The sequence below is a fragment of the Lagenorhynchus albirostris genome, chromosome X, assembly GCF_949774975.1.
Source record: "Lagenorhynchus albirostris chromosome X, mLagAlb1.1, whole genome shotgun sequence".
In the NCBI taxonomy this organism is placed as follows: domain Eukaryota; kingdom Metazoa; phylum Chordata; class Mammalia; order Artiodactyla; family Delphinidae; genus Lagenorhynchus; species Lagenorhynchus albirostris.
The window spans coordinates 131,277,700-131,295,043 of NC_083116.1; the positions used below are offsets into that span (position 1 = coordinate 131,277,700).

The 17,344-nt window shown below is 51.7% G+C and overlaps 1 protein-coding gene across 1 annotated transcript; it reads right to left on the bottom strand.

Moving 5' to 3' along the window:
* Window positions 1-891: 891 nt before the first annotated feature.
* ASMT (acetylserotonin O-methyltransferase) lies at window positions 892-14,903 on the bottom strand. The gene is made up of 5 exons (XM_060137461.1): window positions 14,169-14,903; window positions 12,057-12,186; window positions 9,107-9,175; window positions 6,970-7,110; window positions 892-951 (listed from the first exon to the last, which is right to left on the bottom strand). The coding sequence occupies exons 1-4, from the start codon at window positions 14,731-14,733 to the stop codon at window positions 7,044-7,046; spliced, it is 831 nt and encodes a 276-aa protein (XP_059993444.1). The 5' UTR covers window positions 14,734-14,903; the 3' UTR covers window positions 892-951; window positions 6,970-7,043.
* Window positions 14,904-17,344: the final 2,441 nt, after the last annotated feature.

Consider the following 17,344-nt stretch of genomic DNA (forward strand, 5'->3'; position numbering starts at 1 on the left):
GGTCTCGAAGACCAAAGGAAAGAGCTGCTCAGTTTGGGGAGAAGAACCCAGGAGAAACCTGCTAGGCAGCAGCCCCTTCTCACCCATTGGCCGACGCCCCCTCCCCGAAATCGGACAGTTAGAGAGCCAGGCAGGTGTCAGTCACATGGGCACAGGGCAGCCCAGAGATAAACCACAGTCGACCTGGAGGACCCCGTAAGCCTTCTCCAGCACAGTTTCATCACCAGCATCTCCACAGGGCAGGGGTTGGGGGTGACAGTCCCACCCTGGTGCATCGTTCCAAACAGGACAGACTCCACTCCTTAGCAAACATCTCCCTGCATGCATTTGCACAAGCCCGGCAAGTCCATTTTTGCACACTCAGCCCCAGGGGTCCCATGAGATGCTAGGCGTGAAAGCTCTGTAAAAGAGGAGGGTTTGGGGTGTGCTTACTGACGTCTCCCTTCAATACCATATTTCCCTTCGATGCTCTTCCCATAGACACGGTCGTTCTGCAGGAGTGATGAAAGCCAAAAATGCAAACTTTTGTTTTAATTTTTTAAAAATATTTATTTATGTGGCCGCGCTGGGTCTTAGCTTGCGGCAGGCGGGATCGTCACTGCGGCGTGTGGGATCCAGTTCCCTGACCAGAGATCGAACCCGAGCCCCCTGCATTGGGAGCCCAGGGTCTAAACCGCTGGACCGCCAGGGAAGTCCCTTTTTCAAATTTTTAAAATGACTTTTTATTGGAGTGTGGTTACTTTACAATGCTGTGTTAGTTTCTGCTGTAAGGAGCCGTTAACTTACATGGATGGATGCATTCGGCCCTTGCACATAAAGGGGTTCCACTTTGTGCAGACTTGGGGCCCCACGTGGAGGATGCAGGAGGCATTGCAATGACCCAGGCAGCGGCAAACACGTTCTTTGGGAAATGTTCATCAGTTCAGCGTACATCGTCGTCCCCCGTGGAAGCTAATACATCAGAGAAACAAAAGAGAGGGGTTTTCGTTTTCTGTGACAACCTTGTATAAGAACTGTGTGTGTGCGTGTGTGTGTTTTTTAATCCAAAGGGTTCATGCCGTGCTATGTGTTTCAGCAGCTTTTCTTCTACACAAGCTGCCTGGGGGCTTCCATATCACCTCTGACCACGCAAATTCCTTATTGGGGCAGAAACCCTCCAGAAAGAGGTGGTGTTTCCGGCAATGGCTCCAGGGCCCTGCTGCGAGAGATGCAGCCGGCCCTACTGTACATTTTTATCCACCAGGCCCAGGGTGTCTCTCCACGGGACAGGGTGTTGGCGGGGGGCAGTGTCCCCTCCCTTACTTAGAACCTGGAGAATGATGCCTTTTATTCTTACTTTGTAATCGCCCTTCACGGGGGAAAATGATGAAAAGGTACTTGTTTTCGTGAAACCTAACATTTTCGGGGGCAAAGGCATAAAGTGTGTGTGGCTTCTCCGTTTACGGCTACCCCAGCCTCCTCTGGTTGGTGACTGCCTGGTCCGTGGAGCCAACGTCCATTAAACCACCCAACGGCGCCATCTGCTGGCAGACAGGCATCCCGGTCCTGCCCCAAGTGATCCGGCGTCGCCGTGGCAACGGGAGGATGTCTCCCTCCAAGGCTCCAGGCTGTCCTGAGAGGTATTTGGGAAGAAGCCAGAGCAGGTGATTCCCGGCGCCCTGGAGGGTCCTTCCTGCTGAGTCCACCCGGTCCCTCCCCAGGCCACGGAGCTGGACCAACGCTGGGGAGCACAGTCTGGGACCAGCAGCTGGCTTTCCATCATCTTCTGAAGAAGGTCTTTCCAATACCTGTTTCTCTTCCTACCCCCAAGGAGACAGTGTGACCCTCCCAGAGCCCTCAGCTCAGGAGGACTCTTAAGAAATCTACGCACCCCTAAGAGCCAGTCCTGTCGTTACAGCCACGACTATCAGGGAAGCTGCAGTGTGACCACATCCTAACCCAGTCTCCCTAGCCCGGCACTGTGGGCACTGGGGGCTGCTGGGCCACTCTCTGATGTGGGCTACCCTGTGCACTCTCTGATGGGGTCTCGGGCAGCATCCCTGGTACCCAGTTACCAGCTGCCAGCAGCGTCCTCCAGTCCAGCGTGACAGCCCAAGACGCCTCCAGACACTGCCAGGTGTGTCCCCAGTGGGGGCGGGGGGCAAAATCACCCCAGCTGAGAAGCACTGGTTGGACATAGTGAAAGAGTCGCAGGGCATTTAAGACAAACTTCAGAGATTACCCAGCCCCGTCTGTTAAATTTGAAGGCTGAGGGTGCAGAGAAGGTAGGTGACGTGCCCGAGGTCAGCTTCCTGCTGGCTAGAAATTCCGGACCTGCAAAGCCGTGCTCCTCCGCTTCCGAGGGCTGCCCCCGCCTTCGGCACCATCGACGGCTTCCCTTGCAGAGTTGCGGCCGTCCAGAGATATATGCAAACCGGCAGGCGCTGTGTTTGGATCTCAGACACAAGGGGGGTGAGCAGCAAGGTGACCGTGGTTGCTGTGGGCAGCGGCCCCGGTGCCAGGTCCCTCCCGGGCGTGGCTTCACCCAGGAAACACGGTGGCTTTATTTATTTATTTTTGTAATTTTTTTTTTTTTAAAAAGAGCATAAATCAGCTCTCCTACAAGAGCTGGGGAGAAATATGTGTGAGGGGGTCAGATTACAAGCTGGACTTCTCTGCATGGACTTTTCATCAGCATTTGGTTTTCGAATCATGCAAATGTGTTAGTCCTCCAAGAATTAGCACATAAAAAGCAGAGGCAAGGCCTAAACACTGGAAGCAAACCAAAGACCACGACCGATAGATCGGCGACACCACCTCCGGGCGACAACCGCAGTTTCTATGACCGTGGACGCACCAATTCGTGGATATTCTAAACAGAAGAACTGCAGACAAGCCACAGCACGGCCTGGCAGTTCTCTTGTTTGCAGTAACCTTGGTTTTGCTCCTTTGGGATGACGTCATGTACAGATCAGGACAGGCAAACAAGTACTATTGATGATCTTAGGAGCATGGCTCCGGGCGTAGGACACCACACAAGGACGGCGTTAGAAACACTGAGTAACTGCGCGGTAACGTCCCTATGGATGGAAATGTAAATAATTCAGCGTGTTCAATCCATTTCCTAGCTCTCTCCACGGAAGGGGTCTAGAAACACTGCCCTCCCAGCAATGGCAACTCCGCCTCTGAAAATGATTCCCCACCAACAGAACCACAGTTTCTGGGGGAAAATGGACGATTCTGGAGAGGGAGAAGCAATGCAAAAGCCTGAGACATGGTGACGTCCCGAAAGCAAGGAAACCTTCAGTGGTCGGCCGTGACTGTGACCTCATCACACACAGAGGCTGTGCCCACGCCCTCGTGGACCCTTAGCATCGTGACCTCACAGGATACTGTCCCCATCACACACAGAGGCTACCTCCAGCTTTCGTTGGGATACGCTGAAGAATGGTTATCAATGCCATTTTTTTTGTCGGTTTTAATTACTGCTGTGGAAGGAGAGCCATTTGGTTGGACGACCCCCCTTACCTGTGACATGAACTCAGTCCCCGGCACCCCAAGGAGAGTCTGCCAACCCTGCCCCGAGTTGACAGCACAGCGACACCCAGCCCTACCACATATCTGTCTTGCAGGCTTGATAGGTTCTCACCAGCAGGTGTGAACACTTCTCATCCGTCCAGTCATGCAGGGCCCTGGCCAGGATGCACAGATCCGGCTCTGGAAGGCAGTCTTTAGAGAGATCTCCTGTGACCCAGGGCGAGTGCCCTGGGGTCAGCCTGCATCTCAATCCCGTTGGACCACACCAACACCCAGCAGGGAAAGGCCACCTGTATGGACCGAGCTTTCCCAGATCTTCCCAGCTGGTGACCTTTCAACCAGCCCCTGAACAAAAAGAAATCTCAGTGAAGACAGGACCATTCCGAACGATGTTTGGGGGCCCCTTTCCCTCCATCAGATCTGGACAATGGTTTTATTTTTATTTTGTTTCCGAAGGTCCCGTGTAAACAGACAGCATCCTTTAAGCCATGGATTTCAGGAGGTCCCTGGCAATGGATCAGAAGCTCCATCCCGATGAGTCAAACTGGACCAACAAGGTCCATACGTGTTTCCCTGACTGCATAAAGATGCCCACGAGAGACTCTTACCTGTAGGTGATGGCCAACACTCAACTCTCCTACCATTTTTCCTGCAAGAAGTATCAATGTGGGAAGAGAGCTTGGATAGCCCTGAGCCGTAGAGGGTTACCTCAGCTGACCTGTGTGGTCCATACTCTGCAAATTCACGGGAATTGGGGAGGATGTCTTGGATGACACAGATGCTATCCCCTGGATCTCTTTCTTGTGCTGTGTATCCCAGGAAACAGGGACCCCAGAATATTCCCCCATGAGACAGGGCACGGAGAAGGAGGTTCCTCCAAATGGGTTTTCTTCCACTCAGTGAAGAAAGACGGGTTTTTCTTAGAAAACTACGGCCCAAGGGCCAAATTTGGTCAGGCGTCTGTTTGCCTACAGCCTGGAGAGAATGCAGACCCAGGAATGAAGGTCGACATGCCTGCACCTTCTACCAGCTGCCCTTGGGGACCAATCGCAGACACCCAACCTCAACGGGGTAACAGCACATAATAAAGTAGTATTTCACTTAATTCCCCCAACCTCCAAAGTCTGCTTCTTCACCCCATTTTCCAAATGAGGCACCGAAGTAACACTGATCGTGTGTCTCCAAGAAGTAGGAGGAAGACTCCCCAGGGGTGGGATTAGGGTTAAGATCAGGGTGAGGCACTGCCTCTGTGCACAAAATTTAAGGGGCCCCAAAACTTGGTATTTTAATACAATGGCTTTAGAAATCAACATTAGGGACTTCCCTGGTGGCACAGTGGTTAAGAATCCACCTGCCAATGCAGGGGACACGGGTTCGAGCCCTGAGCCGGGAAGATCCCACATGCCAGGGAGCAACTAAGGCCGTGTGCCATAATTACTGAGCCTGCGCTCTAGAGCCCGCGAGCCACAACTACTGAAGCCCACGTGCCTAGAGCCCATGCTCCGCAACAAGAGAAGCCACCGCAATGAGAAGCCCGCACACCTCAACGAAGAGTAGCCCCCGCTCGCCACAACTAGAGAAATCCCGCGCGCAGCAACGAAGACCCAGCACTGACAAAAATAAATAAAAATTAAAAAGAATTTTTTAAAAATCAGCATTAAGCCCCCCACACCCCCCAACAAATTCCTGATGGTCAAAATTTCAGAATTTTAAATATTTATTTTTATTTATTTATTCATTTAGGCCACACCGGGTCTTAGTTGCAGCACGCAGGATCTTTAGTTGCGGCGTGCAGACTTTTTAGTTGCAGCATGCATGCGGGATCTAGTTCCCCGACCAGGGATCGAACGTGGGCCCCCTGCATTGGGAGTGTGGAGTCTTAGCCACTGGACCACCAGGGACGTCCCCAAATTTCAGAATTTTCAATAAAGATGGTATCCAGCCCTTCAAGGACACAATTCAGCACATTCTTGTCACCTTGAAATCAGCCTATCGGATCCAGAGCTATTCAAAAGGAGATGATCCTTCGTCTGGATCAGTCAACATTTCGGGAGTGTCTACCCCACATCTGGCCCCAGATGCAATGCTGATGACCTGTCCCATGAGATGCCATGAACTTGGCGGTGATTTTTTTTTAAAGATCTTTTGCTGTAGATCATTTTATTGAATTTGTTACAATATTGATCCGGTTTTATGTTTTGGTGTTTTGGCCATGAGGCATGTGGGATCTTAGCTCCCCGACCAGAGATCGAACCCACACCCTCTGCATTGGAAGATGAAATCTTAACCACTGGACCGCCAGGGAAGTCCCGTGCAGGTGATTTTTTTAAAAAAAAACATAATAGCGAGGGACTTCCCTGGCGGTCCAGTGGTTAAGACTGCACGCTTCCACTGCAGGCGGCACAGGTTCAATCCCTGGCTGGGGAGCTAAGATCCCACAAGCCGTATGGTGTGGCCAAAAATAATAATCATCATCATAGTGAATTTACAGCAGATCTAAGAGTGGATGGAAATGATATCCCCACCTGGTGTTTTTCTTCTGAGCGAGCAGAAAAATAGAACCACGAAAGGCCAGTTTCCTCCATAAATGGAGGTACAGGGCGTCTGCTGGTAAGACCTTAGTTCCTGGGACAGCATCTCTGGGAGCCGCACCCCACGTTTCCAAAGCAAGAGGAAGTCCCTTCCAGCTCTCGGCAAAGCTGCTGTGGTCTCTGAGCCTTGGAAAGCCCGAGAACCTTCTCAAGCTTCTGAGTCAGGAACTGACCCCTGATCCTACCGTCAACCCACGTCATTTACTGTCATTCATAAGTGACCTGGATTTAGACACCTGTGTGGGTCCCCTGCGGTGGCCGTAAGAAATGGCCACAGACCAGGAAATCCACCCTTCCCCATCCTGGAGACCAGACATGTGAGGTCAAGGTGTCCCAGGGCCGCGCTCCCTCCAGAGGCCCCAGGGGAGGGTCATTCCTGCCTCCTCCAGCTCCTGGGGAGCTCCAGGCGTCCCTGGGCTTGTGGCCGCATCCCTCCCCTCTGTGCCTCTGTCTTCTCGGGGCTTCTCCTCTGTGTCTGTGTCTCTCCTCTTCTGTGTCTTAGAAGGACCCTGCCATTGGATGTAGGGCCACCCTCCTCCAGGAGGACCTCATGTCAGACCCTTCACTTCATCACATCTGCAAGGACCCTATTTCCTAATAAGGTCCCATTCACAAATTCTAGGTGGACATGAATTTTGACGGGACACTGTTGAACCCAGTACAATACTCAAGAAAGAATTAATTGCAAGAAAACAATATACCCTCCCAGAGTTTTCCATCTGTCATGACTCACAGTTCTAGGTTGAGGGGAAGTATATTTGGAGGGTGAAGGAACCCACTCTGACCGTCCACGGCCGCCTTCTCCCACGCCCCCCCGGGACGCATGTTTCCCCGTGGACACAGACAGCACTTGGAAACCCACCTTCACAGAAGCCGATCCGTTCATCCTCCGGGAATGAGAAGTGCCTCTTTGCCATCTGGACCACGTCCGGGATGTCAAACACGGTGACCTGAGACCCCGGGTACAGAGACATGCACGCCTTGGCCACAGCCCCGGAACCACCTGCAAGCAGACACAGGACGTGACAGGGTGGGGACCTGGGTGGTGCCCACACTCTGGTCTCCACAGTTACGGGCTCACCTACAGGCCCTGGAATCTAGGGGGTCTTCCTGGTTGGGCCGACGCGCATGCCAACCTTCCACACAGACTCTGACCTGACTGTGTCCTCTCGTGCCAGGGCATCTGTCCACCCGAAGACAACAGCCAAGCAGAGGAAGCCCTGGGCAAATGCTGGAGTGAGATGTGCCCGTGGGTCCCTGTGGGGGACATTTCCAGGGGACGCCCCAGTGAGAAACAAGGGGGACCCTCCCAGACGCCAACGGCATGCACGTCCCAGGTCCTGGAGACCCTCCTGTCTTGTGTTTTCACGCCCAGCTGGCCCCAAGGCAGAGCAATTGCAAGTCTGCTCTTGCTTAGAGGAACCTGCTACCAGCGAACATGGCAAAGACACCCCTTGTGCACCAGAGATGATTTTCTGAAGCCTCACATCCCTACCCGAAGGGCGACCCATGCTTTCCGTCCCTTCTCTATGGGAAGGCAGTGCTGGGTCAGGAGGGAGCTGTGGGGTCTCCTGAAACCAGACCGAGGGTTGGTGCTCACCGCTGCCGTTTCGCCCTCAACCGAGCCCCACCCCCTTATCCCGTAAGACAGGGAGGATGACCACCCACCCAGTCCTGCGTCTGTTCTGGGAGCTTCCCAGTGTCCAACGTGCAGGCATGGCCAGCCTTCCTTCTCATCCCCGCCAGCATCACAACGGAGGAGTGACATCTGCCCCCCAGGACCCCAGTAAACTCTCCTGATCCTTGCAGGCTCACACGGTGTTTTCCTCCACCAGGAAGGCAGCGTGAGAAGACTCTGCTCTCGGAGTTTCAGCAGACCAGCCTGCAACCCCGCCCAGAGGATTCTCACTGTTGTCTACACGGAGAACCACGTCTGTGTCCCACGCCCCTCGTCCTTGGAGACCGTGTTAGTTGGCTGCAGTGAAAGGAGCTGGGACCACGACAGCCTTTGAGAAGTGACAGGAAGATGCTCCCCACTGTCCTACTGGGATATCCATCTTCTTCCTTCACTGGGTCACCGGGAACTATTAAAACCAGGGTGTCCTTGTGCACTGTTGGTGGAGATGTAAACTGACGCAGCCACTATTGAGAACAGTACGCAGGTTCCTCAGAAAACTACAAAACAGAGTTGCCACATGAACTTGCAATTCCACTCTTGGGCATGTGTCTGGAGAAAACCATAATCTGAAAAGACCCCAAGATGCACCCCCAATGTTCACTGCAGCACTGTTTCCATGCAGGACATGGCAGCAACCTAAATGTCCACTGACAGAGGAATGGATAAAGACGATGTGGTGCATACATACAGTGGAATATTACTCAGCCATAAAAAAGAATGAAATGATGCCATTTGCAGCAACATGCACGGACCTGGAGATGATCATACTAAGTGAAGTAAGTCAGAGAAAGACAAATACCATATGATATCACTTCTACGTGGAATCTAAAATATGACATAAATGAACTTATGTATGAAACAGAAACAGACTCACAGACACAGAGAACAGACTAGTGGTTGCAAAGGGGGAGGGGGCTGGGAGAGGGAAGGAGTGGAAGGTCAGGATTAGCAGATGCAGCCTCGTATATATAGGATGGATACACAACAAGGTCCTACTGTGGAGCACAGGGAACTACATGCAATACCCTGGGATAAACCATCATGGAAAAGAATATTAAAGATTGTATAAATGTGTATAACTGAGTCGGTTTGCTGTACAGCAGATAGTAACACAACACTGTCAATCAACTACACGTCAATAAAATTTTAAAATATAATAAGCATAACCCTATCAGAGCAGGTGCTTGGGACCTGCCTGGCAGTCCAGTGGTTAAGACTCCTGCACTTCTACTGCAGGGGCTCGGGTTCAACCCCTGGTTGGGGAGCTAAGAGCCCGCAGTGAGGCCAAAAAAAAAAAAAAAAAGCAGGTGCTTGGCGTTACCTGTAGATGGCAGTGAAGAGTTCCTCGGAGGGAACCCCAAAGGCCTTCAGATACTGGTTCCTCCTGTCTCTGAAAACGGGGCGGGCATCACTCGGGTTCTGAGACTTTACCGCACATTAGGTACCGCACACTGGTGCTCACAGACCCTATCCTTACATCGCAGACAGAGCAAACAGGAAACAAGTAACCCAAGACACTCACGAATTCCTTTCTACTTTGCAAAAAATAACTGCACATTCAGAGCTGCACGTTACCCGTCTTGCAGGCCTCTCCGATGTGAGGAAAGAAGAAACGAGGGACAGTCTAAAGACGGTGTAAAGATGCCGTGAAATGAGGCGATGCCTCGGTCCAGGAGGACTCAGCCCCTGGCACCTGGGGATGGGGCCGTCCTTGTAGCTGGAGGGCCAGCGGGTCTACCCACAGCTTCCTGCTACTCCCCTGAGGCCGGTGGAGGGGGATTTCTGGGTCCTCCTGGGCCCCGCTGCCTGATGTACAGGTGAGCTGACTCCCTGCGGTGTGTCCTCCTTCCATCCTGGATCTAGTCTGGCCGCAGTCAGCCCCCTGCTCCTTTCATGGATATGAGGTGACCCAGCCTTTGGTCAGGTGAGGCATCTCTTTCCCACCTGACCTTCGGGAGACACTGATGAAAAATACACAGCAGCAGAAATGCGTGCCTCCGCGTGGGACCCAGATACACCAGCACGAGGCAGGAGGAAGAAGCCTGTTACTCTCCGTTGCTCCAAAACCAGAGGCTCCTTTTGCACGTGGGGCAAAGCACTGAAGTCCCTCGGACTGACTCCAGAGGGTCCAGCAAGGGCTGCGGAGATGTGGCGGCGCCGCTGGTTACTCGCACCCTCGGGCGGAGTCCACTGGGCTGTGTCCAGCTCCTCACGGCTTCCTTCTTTAACTGAATGGGCCCCAAGGTCAAAAACTCAGGGGGCGTCCCCTTGAAATCGCGACATCCTGCTTGTCGTAAAACACAAAGCTAGGAAGCTGGGGCGGCTGTCACCCCGTGGCCGCGTGGGCACAACTTGCGGGAGCTGACGGGGGGCTGGCCCCTTAGACGGGCGTCCACGCTCTGCCGTGCCACTGCCCCTACTGTGCCCTCTTGTCTGGTTGTGACACGAGAGCCCTGACGCTTTGGTCTCCCTCAGAGACTTACCGAGAGTCCCGTTGGCTCCAAGCTGTGGGCCCCACCCTGACGCACTTTACGCACCGGCCCTGGGCCACCTGGGGACGCTCAGAACAGCATCGACGCCACGTGCGCGGTGAGTCTCACGTGGGTGTGATTTTGGAAGAGAAACGTGAAATCAAACAGTGACGATAAGCGTGAATCTGATGAGCTGTATCTTTTCCAAAACCAGCGGCAGAACTGGGTCCTCGGGTTCTCACGGTTAAGCTACCGGAGGCTCGAGATGGGGTTTAAGTTAAAATAATTAAGAAAGAAAATGGGGAGCCACGGTTCTCAACAATGTCAACGTCTTCAGTTGGTTGTCACAACTGGGGGAGGGGAGCTCCTGGCACCCGGCGGGTGGAGACCAGGGAGGCTGCTCCACAGCCCACAGGGCCCGGGACGCCCACATCCGAGGGTCACCCAGCCCCGATGTCAGTCGTGCTGAGAAACCCTGACCTAGCATCAGAGATTCTCTCTATCAGTCACCTATTATAATTCCAGTAGCTATCACTTATTGTCTATCTATCTATCTATCTATTCACCCAGGGTTCCCCAACCCCTGGGCCGTGGACCAGTACCGGTCCATGGCCTGTCAGGAACTGGGCCACACAGCAGGGGGCAGACGAGCGAAGCCTCATCTGCCGCTCCCCACGGCTCGCATTACCGTCTGAACCATCCCGCCATCGCTTGCGTTACTGCCCGAATTATCCTGCCAGCCCCCTCGCCCCGTCTGTGGAGAAACTGTCTTCCATGAAACCAGTCCCTGGTGTCAAAAAGGTTGGGGACTGCTGTATTCATCTATTTCTCTATCATCTATCTAGTCCCACCTATCAATATTTATCATCTTCTATCAGTATTTACCAATAATGTCCATCCATCATCATCTATCTCTCAAACTATGCATATTACCTATCAATCATCTGTCAATGTCTATCATCTATTGATCACTATCAGTACTTATCTATCAGCATTTATCTAACAATATTTATCTATCAATAACATCTACCTATAGATTCACATATCTATAGATCCATCTATCTACATACAATCTATCCATACCTAACAATAGCTATCATTTTATCAATATCTATCTATATCTATCAATCACCTATCAAACTGTCAATATTGTCTATCAATCATCTATCATCTATAATGTATCATTACTTATCTATCAGTATTTATCTAATAACATTGATCTATCCATATCTATCACTTATCTATAGCTCTATCCATCTGTCTCTACCGTAGTGATTCCCAGTTACAACTGATTTTGCCCCCAGGAGACACCTGTCAATGTCTGGGGACATTGTTGGTTGTCGCACTGGGGGGAGGGGGTGCTCCTGGCACCTGGCGGGTGGAGACCAGGGAAGCTGCTCCGCCCCCCACAGGGCCCAGGATGCCCCACATCAGAGGGTCACCCAGCCCAAGATGCCAGTGGGGTGAGGCTGAGAAGCCCGGTGTGCGGCACAGCCATCACACACAGAGAGCAGCACGCAGGGTTTTCCACCGTCTGTCCCAGATTATCTTCCTGCTTTGCCCTGGGGCGCCCCCGCTTCCCCTGGAGACTCCTGAAGCACAAGGATTCTCATCACGACATCATTAGAGTAATCCCGTCGGTCGACACCAGGTGACCTCACACATCTGCTCCGGATTCCCAAATCTAATGATGTCGCGTTTGGTTCTACAAGAAACCCGGCATTTCGATTCCTCGGATGCCCTGAAAACCAGCCCCCAGGCAGCCCTGGGACTCAGGAGCGCCCCCGACACCGCACCCACCTGACAGCCGCGGCCAGGTGGCCCCAGCCCAGGTAGGTGGTCCTGGCCGCGTACAGCAGCACGTCCTGCTGGGACTTGGGGCTGGCTCTGGCCAGGTAGGTGCTGGCGAGCTCTGTGTTTTCATACACAGCTGAAAACACACAGAACAGAGGGAAAAAACCCCAAAAACGCATTAGATACCACGGCATCGCCGACACGCCGACACCAGCACTGGGAACACCCTGATGGAAACGCGATTCCTGCCTGGGACCACGGAAGCCCCAACAGCTGGACCCTCGTCCCGAAGGGCCGGCTGACCTGTGGGCAGCAGGCGCACCTGCTGGGTTCGGCTTCGGCAAATCCCATGGGAAGATCCGGCGGAGCGGTGAACAGCCAACGAGCCCGAGGGAAACGTATATTACAGTCTGCGGACCTTCAAGCAACCCCTGATTCTAAAATGGACATATGCGGGCAACAGCCCGACTCGTGCAGAGGAAACAAAGATCAGGGGAGAAAGGGGCGCTTTTTGGGTGAGCTCAGCTGTGCAGCAGGGACCCGAGCCTGGTGGGGCCATCATCTCCACAAGGCGCAGGACGCCCACAGCCCCCCGGGGCAGACGGCACCGTGCTCCCCGGCTGCGCCCTAAGCCACTCCAGCCCTCCAGCCCCCGACAAGGGGGGACGGCCCTGGGCATCTCGGGGCCACATGTCCGAACGGCTCATCCGGTGCCTGGGCCTGTCCTGGGGGCCCAGCTGTGGTGCTTGGGGTCCGGCGTGGTCCTGTTCTTGGTCATGGCATCCCTCCCAGGACAGGAGCGGCTTGTCCCGCTCACGAGGAGGAAGGATCTAGCCTTTCATTTCTCCTGCACAATGCGTACCTGCCCCATGTTTGTGGGTCTCCACGGGGACCCCAGAGGCACAGCCGGAGTGGACGCTGCCGTCACGGGGCTTCCCAGCCTGTGCGCTTGCCCAAATCCTCACCTGCCTCGGCCGCATGTCAGCGGGAACCACAGGCTCCTCCCACCCCCACGTGCTTCCCATAGAACATCCAGCATCCTCCACAGGTGTGTCCTGGCTGGGTCTCAGCATGGGCTGGGCATTCAGGGGCAGTGCTGCCAGTGGGGGCCGGGAGGGGGACCTGCAAAGCTTGTTCCCGTGGTGTGGCTGGTACCTGCTTGATTTCCAAGCCGGGCTATCTGAGCACCACCAACCCTTCAGATGATGTCTTCCTGTTCAAGTTAACTCGGCCGCACCCCGGAAATCCAACAGGTACACGAGTCCTTTGGCTGCAAGAAAAAAGCCCACCAGCTACCCCCCCCCACCTCCGGTCCACCCACTCCTGTTCTATCAAGCCATAGTCCCTACACTTGGCAATTTCTCGGATTGACAAAACTCTAAAAAACCATCTGGATGACCGACATAGGGTTGACAGTTTTGAATTTTGCAAAGGAAGGACATTAAAAAAAAGAAAAAAAAAAAAACCCTACCATCACCATCTTCCATAAGAGAAAAGCAGCTTCAACACCAAAATAATATACTCTCATCATAAATGGCAACCCCTGAACTGAATCAGTTCAGTTTGATGGAAAATTACTCCCTTGAGATTTCTTTTTTTCACATTTTTATCTTGTTCCTTGGATACTTCATCGGGGTTCCAGTGCATACACCAGCCTGAGGAAACCTCTAGATCCGGAGCTGGTAAATGACATCCCGTGCTTGCTCTCTGATTTTGGCCCTCTGCCTGTTTTTGTCAATAAAGTTTTATTGGAACCCTGGCCCACCACCTGTTTTATCAATAAACTTTTATTAGAACCCTAGCCCACCACCAATTTTGTCAATAAAGTTTTACTGGAACCCCGTTCCACCACCTCTTTTGTTAATAAAGTTTTATTGGAACCCTGGCCTACCACGTGTCTTGTCAATAAAGTTTTATTGGCACTCAGCCCCTCCCATTTGTTTGTCTCCAGCTGCTTGGGTGCGCCAAGGGCAGAGATGGATGGCAGCTGCAGAGACCACACGGCCAGCCCACGAGGCTAAGAATACTTACTCTCTGGCCCTTTACAGAGAAAAAAAAAAAAAAAGTGCTGAGGGTGCACCTTTAAAATGCCTCCTTCAAAATAGCCAGGATGCTTACCTTTTTCTCTCCTCACTTCCACTTGAAGCAGCTTCAGGGACACACAGGCATCCAGCAGTAGCTCTGTCCCCCAGGAGCTGACGCCCAGACATGCAGCCACTGCAGCCGAGCCCAGGGCCTCCGGGACCTCGGCCAGAAGGTCAAAGGCTCCCCGCTCACAGGCGGCGAAGAGAACCTCGGGGCAACGGCAGAAACCAGACTCAGCTTCAATTCTCTTAAGAACCAGACGCACACGCCACAGGGAGGGAGCGTGCATCTGCAAGTGCTCAGGGAAACAGGGCAGTTCCTCACAAAATTCAGCGTAGCATGACCACAGGATCCAGCAATTCCACTGCTGGCTGTAGACCCCAAAGAACCAAAAGTAGGGAGCCGAACAGATGGCGTGGACACCCGTGTGTTCACGTGAAGCATTCTTCAAAATGGCCAAAAGGTGGATGCCACCCAGGCGTCCACTGACGGATGGACGGATACGCAAAATACCGTGTAAAAACAATGGAACATGACTCAGTCTTAGAAAAGACGGGAATTCTGATCCAGGTACAATGTGGATGAACCTTGAGGACATGATGCCGAGTGAGAGAAGCCAGACACAGAAGGACACGTACCGGGGTTCCCTAGAAGAGTCACATTCACAGAAAGTAGATGGTGGGTCCAGGGGCTGGGGGAGGGGGAGTCAGTGTTTAATGGGGACAAGGTTTGGGAAGATGGGAGAGTTCTGGACATGACGGTGGGGATGGTTGCCCAGCAATAAATGGACTTAATGCCAATGAACTGTGCCCTGAAAAATGGTAGATTTTATAGTATGTCTATTTTACCACAATAAAAAGTTTTTAAATGACGCTTCCACCTTGCACCCACGAAGAGACTGCTCCTGCTGTTCCAGCCCTAACCCTGCCCCACGGGAGTGGATGGATCGGTCCCCAGGGAGGGGGGGCGCCAGGGCCCGGGGGGGGCTGTCCCCCTAGGGGCGGGGGCCAAGGGGGTCATTCATGGGCTGGCCAGCCGGGCAGGAGCAAAGGTGTGGGAGCCTGGTAGGTCCAGGCGTCTGCAGCAGCTGCCCCCGCCCTGTCCGTCCACAGCAGCTCTTCACGGAACCTGCCTGGAACAGCAAGAACCTGTCCTGGGAAATGCACACCCCCCGTGAGGGACTCTGAGGTCCCCAAAGGGGACGCCCGAGGGATATCGAGGGGCACATGCAACCACGGGAAGCCACGCGTGAGTTTTCAAAATCCTATAATCCTCTCTCGCTGGTCACACTGGTCACCTGGGAGCAGAAATTCGGGGGATGGGGGACAGACAGGGCCTTCTGCGTTTTCATTCTACACCCTTCCTTCTGCATTGTTTGCATTTTCCAAACAAGGAAATATACGCAGTCCTTTTTTTTTTCCTTAAGGTGTCAATGGTGTTCCCTACCTGCTGGTGTCAAGAGTCTTAAGACGGTTTATTTTCTCTTTTTCTCTCTCCATCTAAAGAAGTGAATAGGGTGCCTCCAAATAATACAAAAAGGGTAAAAATAATGAATAAACCATCAATGCATTTTTTTCGCTCGCACACAAGGTTTGGGATAACATTGGCCGTGAGAGGTGGATCCATTAACGCCCCACGAGGAGAGACAGTTATTTTTCTTTTTCCCAGAATTGTACCCTAGATTTCGGGTACAATTTTTATGTTTTTGAAGTAGAGTTGATTTACAATGTCGTGTTAGTTTCAGGTGTACAGCGAAGTGACTCAGTTATATATAAAAGAATACACGTGTACATTCTTTTTCAGATTCTTTTCCCACATAGATTACAAAATATTGAGTATAGTTCCCTGCGCTACACAGTAGGTCCTTATTATTTATCCTTTTTCATTTTTAAAAATTAAAAAAAATTTTACTGGCGTGTAGTTGGTTTACAGTGTTGTCTTAAGTTTCAGGTGTGCAGTGGAGAGATGGTTTCTTGAGACAATGTGTTTCCCACACTTACGATTAGGCTTGTTTTAACAGCATAAAAATAAGACCTGTGTCTATGTTAACCAGGGAAGTTGCTGCTTCCCGACCCACGATGACACTGGAAAGCCCTCCAAATGCATGTGGGAGAGGGGAGTGTGATACTACTGTGTTAATTCCTAATTCTGTAATTAAGGTTCTAGTAACTGTTATTCTATTAAGGCAGCGGCGCTACCGATGTTTGGGGCTGGATCAACCTCTGACGTGGGGCGTCCTGGGCACTGCGGGGTGTGCAGCAGCTTCCCTGGTCTCCACCCACCGGATGTCAGGAGCTCCCCTCCCCCCTCCCCAGCTGTGACAAGCAAACATGTCCCCAGACACTGACAAGTGTGCCCCCGGGGGCACAGTCCCCACTTGAGAACCATTATATTAAAGTTCCATCAACTCTCACTCTACTAAGATTATATTTTATATTAACTCTCGTTAAGATTGTATCCATTCCTATTCCCTTAAGGTTGCATTAACTCTTATTTTATTAAGATTGAATCTACTCTTCCAAAGGTGCTATTGGTTGTTATCCTATTAAGGTCGCATGAACTCTTACCGTATTAAGGTGCTAAGTTTTATCCTATTGAGATGGTATTAGCTCTTGCAGTGAGGTTGTATTAACTCTTGGTATAGTAAATGGCAATCACTCTTGTTCTACTGAGATGTTATCAACTCTCATTCCATGAAGGTTGTATTCAGATTTTTTCTATTAAGGTTTTATTAAGTCTCGTTCTATTAAGGATATGTTAAGGTATCTTCTCTAAAGATGGTACTAGTTCTTCTTCTGTTAAAGTTGTGTTGACTCTTGCTCTGTGAAGTTTGCATTACCTCTTACCCTGTCATGATTGTATGAGCTCCTGTATTAAGGCTGTACTCACTCTTTGTGTGTGAAGATTTTACGAACTCTTATTCTATGTGGTTGTAGTAAGTTTTATTCTCTTAACGTTGGATGAACCTCTTGTATTGAGATTCTATTAACTCTTGTCCTATTAAGGTTGTATTATCTGATTAAGACGGTGTTCGCTTTCATGTAGTGAGGTTGTATTAACTCTTACTATAGTAAAGCTGTAATCACTCTTCTGTTGAGAGGTTACTGACTTATTCTTTCAAGCTTGCATTCAGCTTTCTTCTACGGAGATTTTATTAACTCTCTCGTTCTGTTCAGGCTGTATTAAGTTTTATCCGAAAACTAAAATTG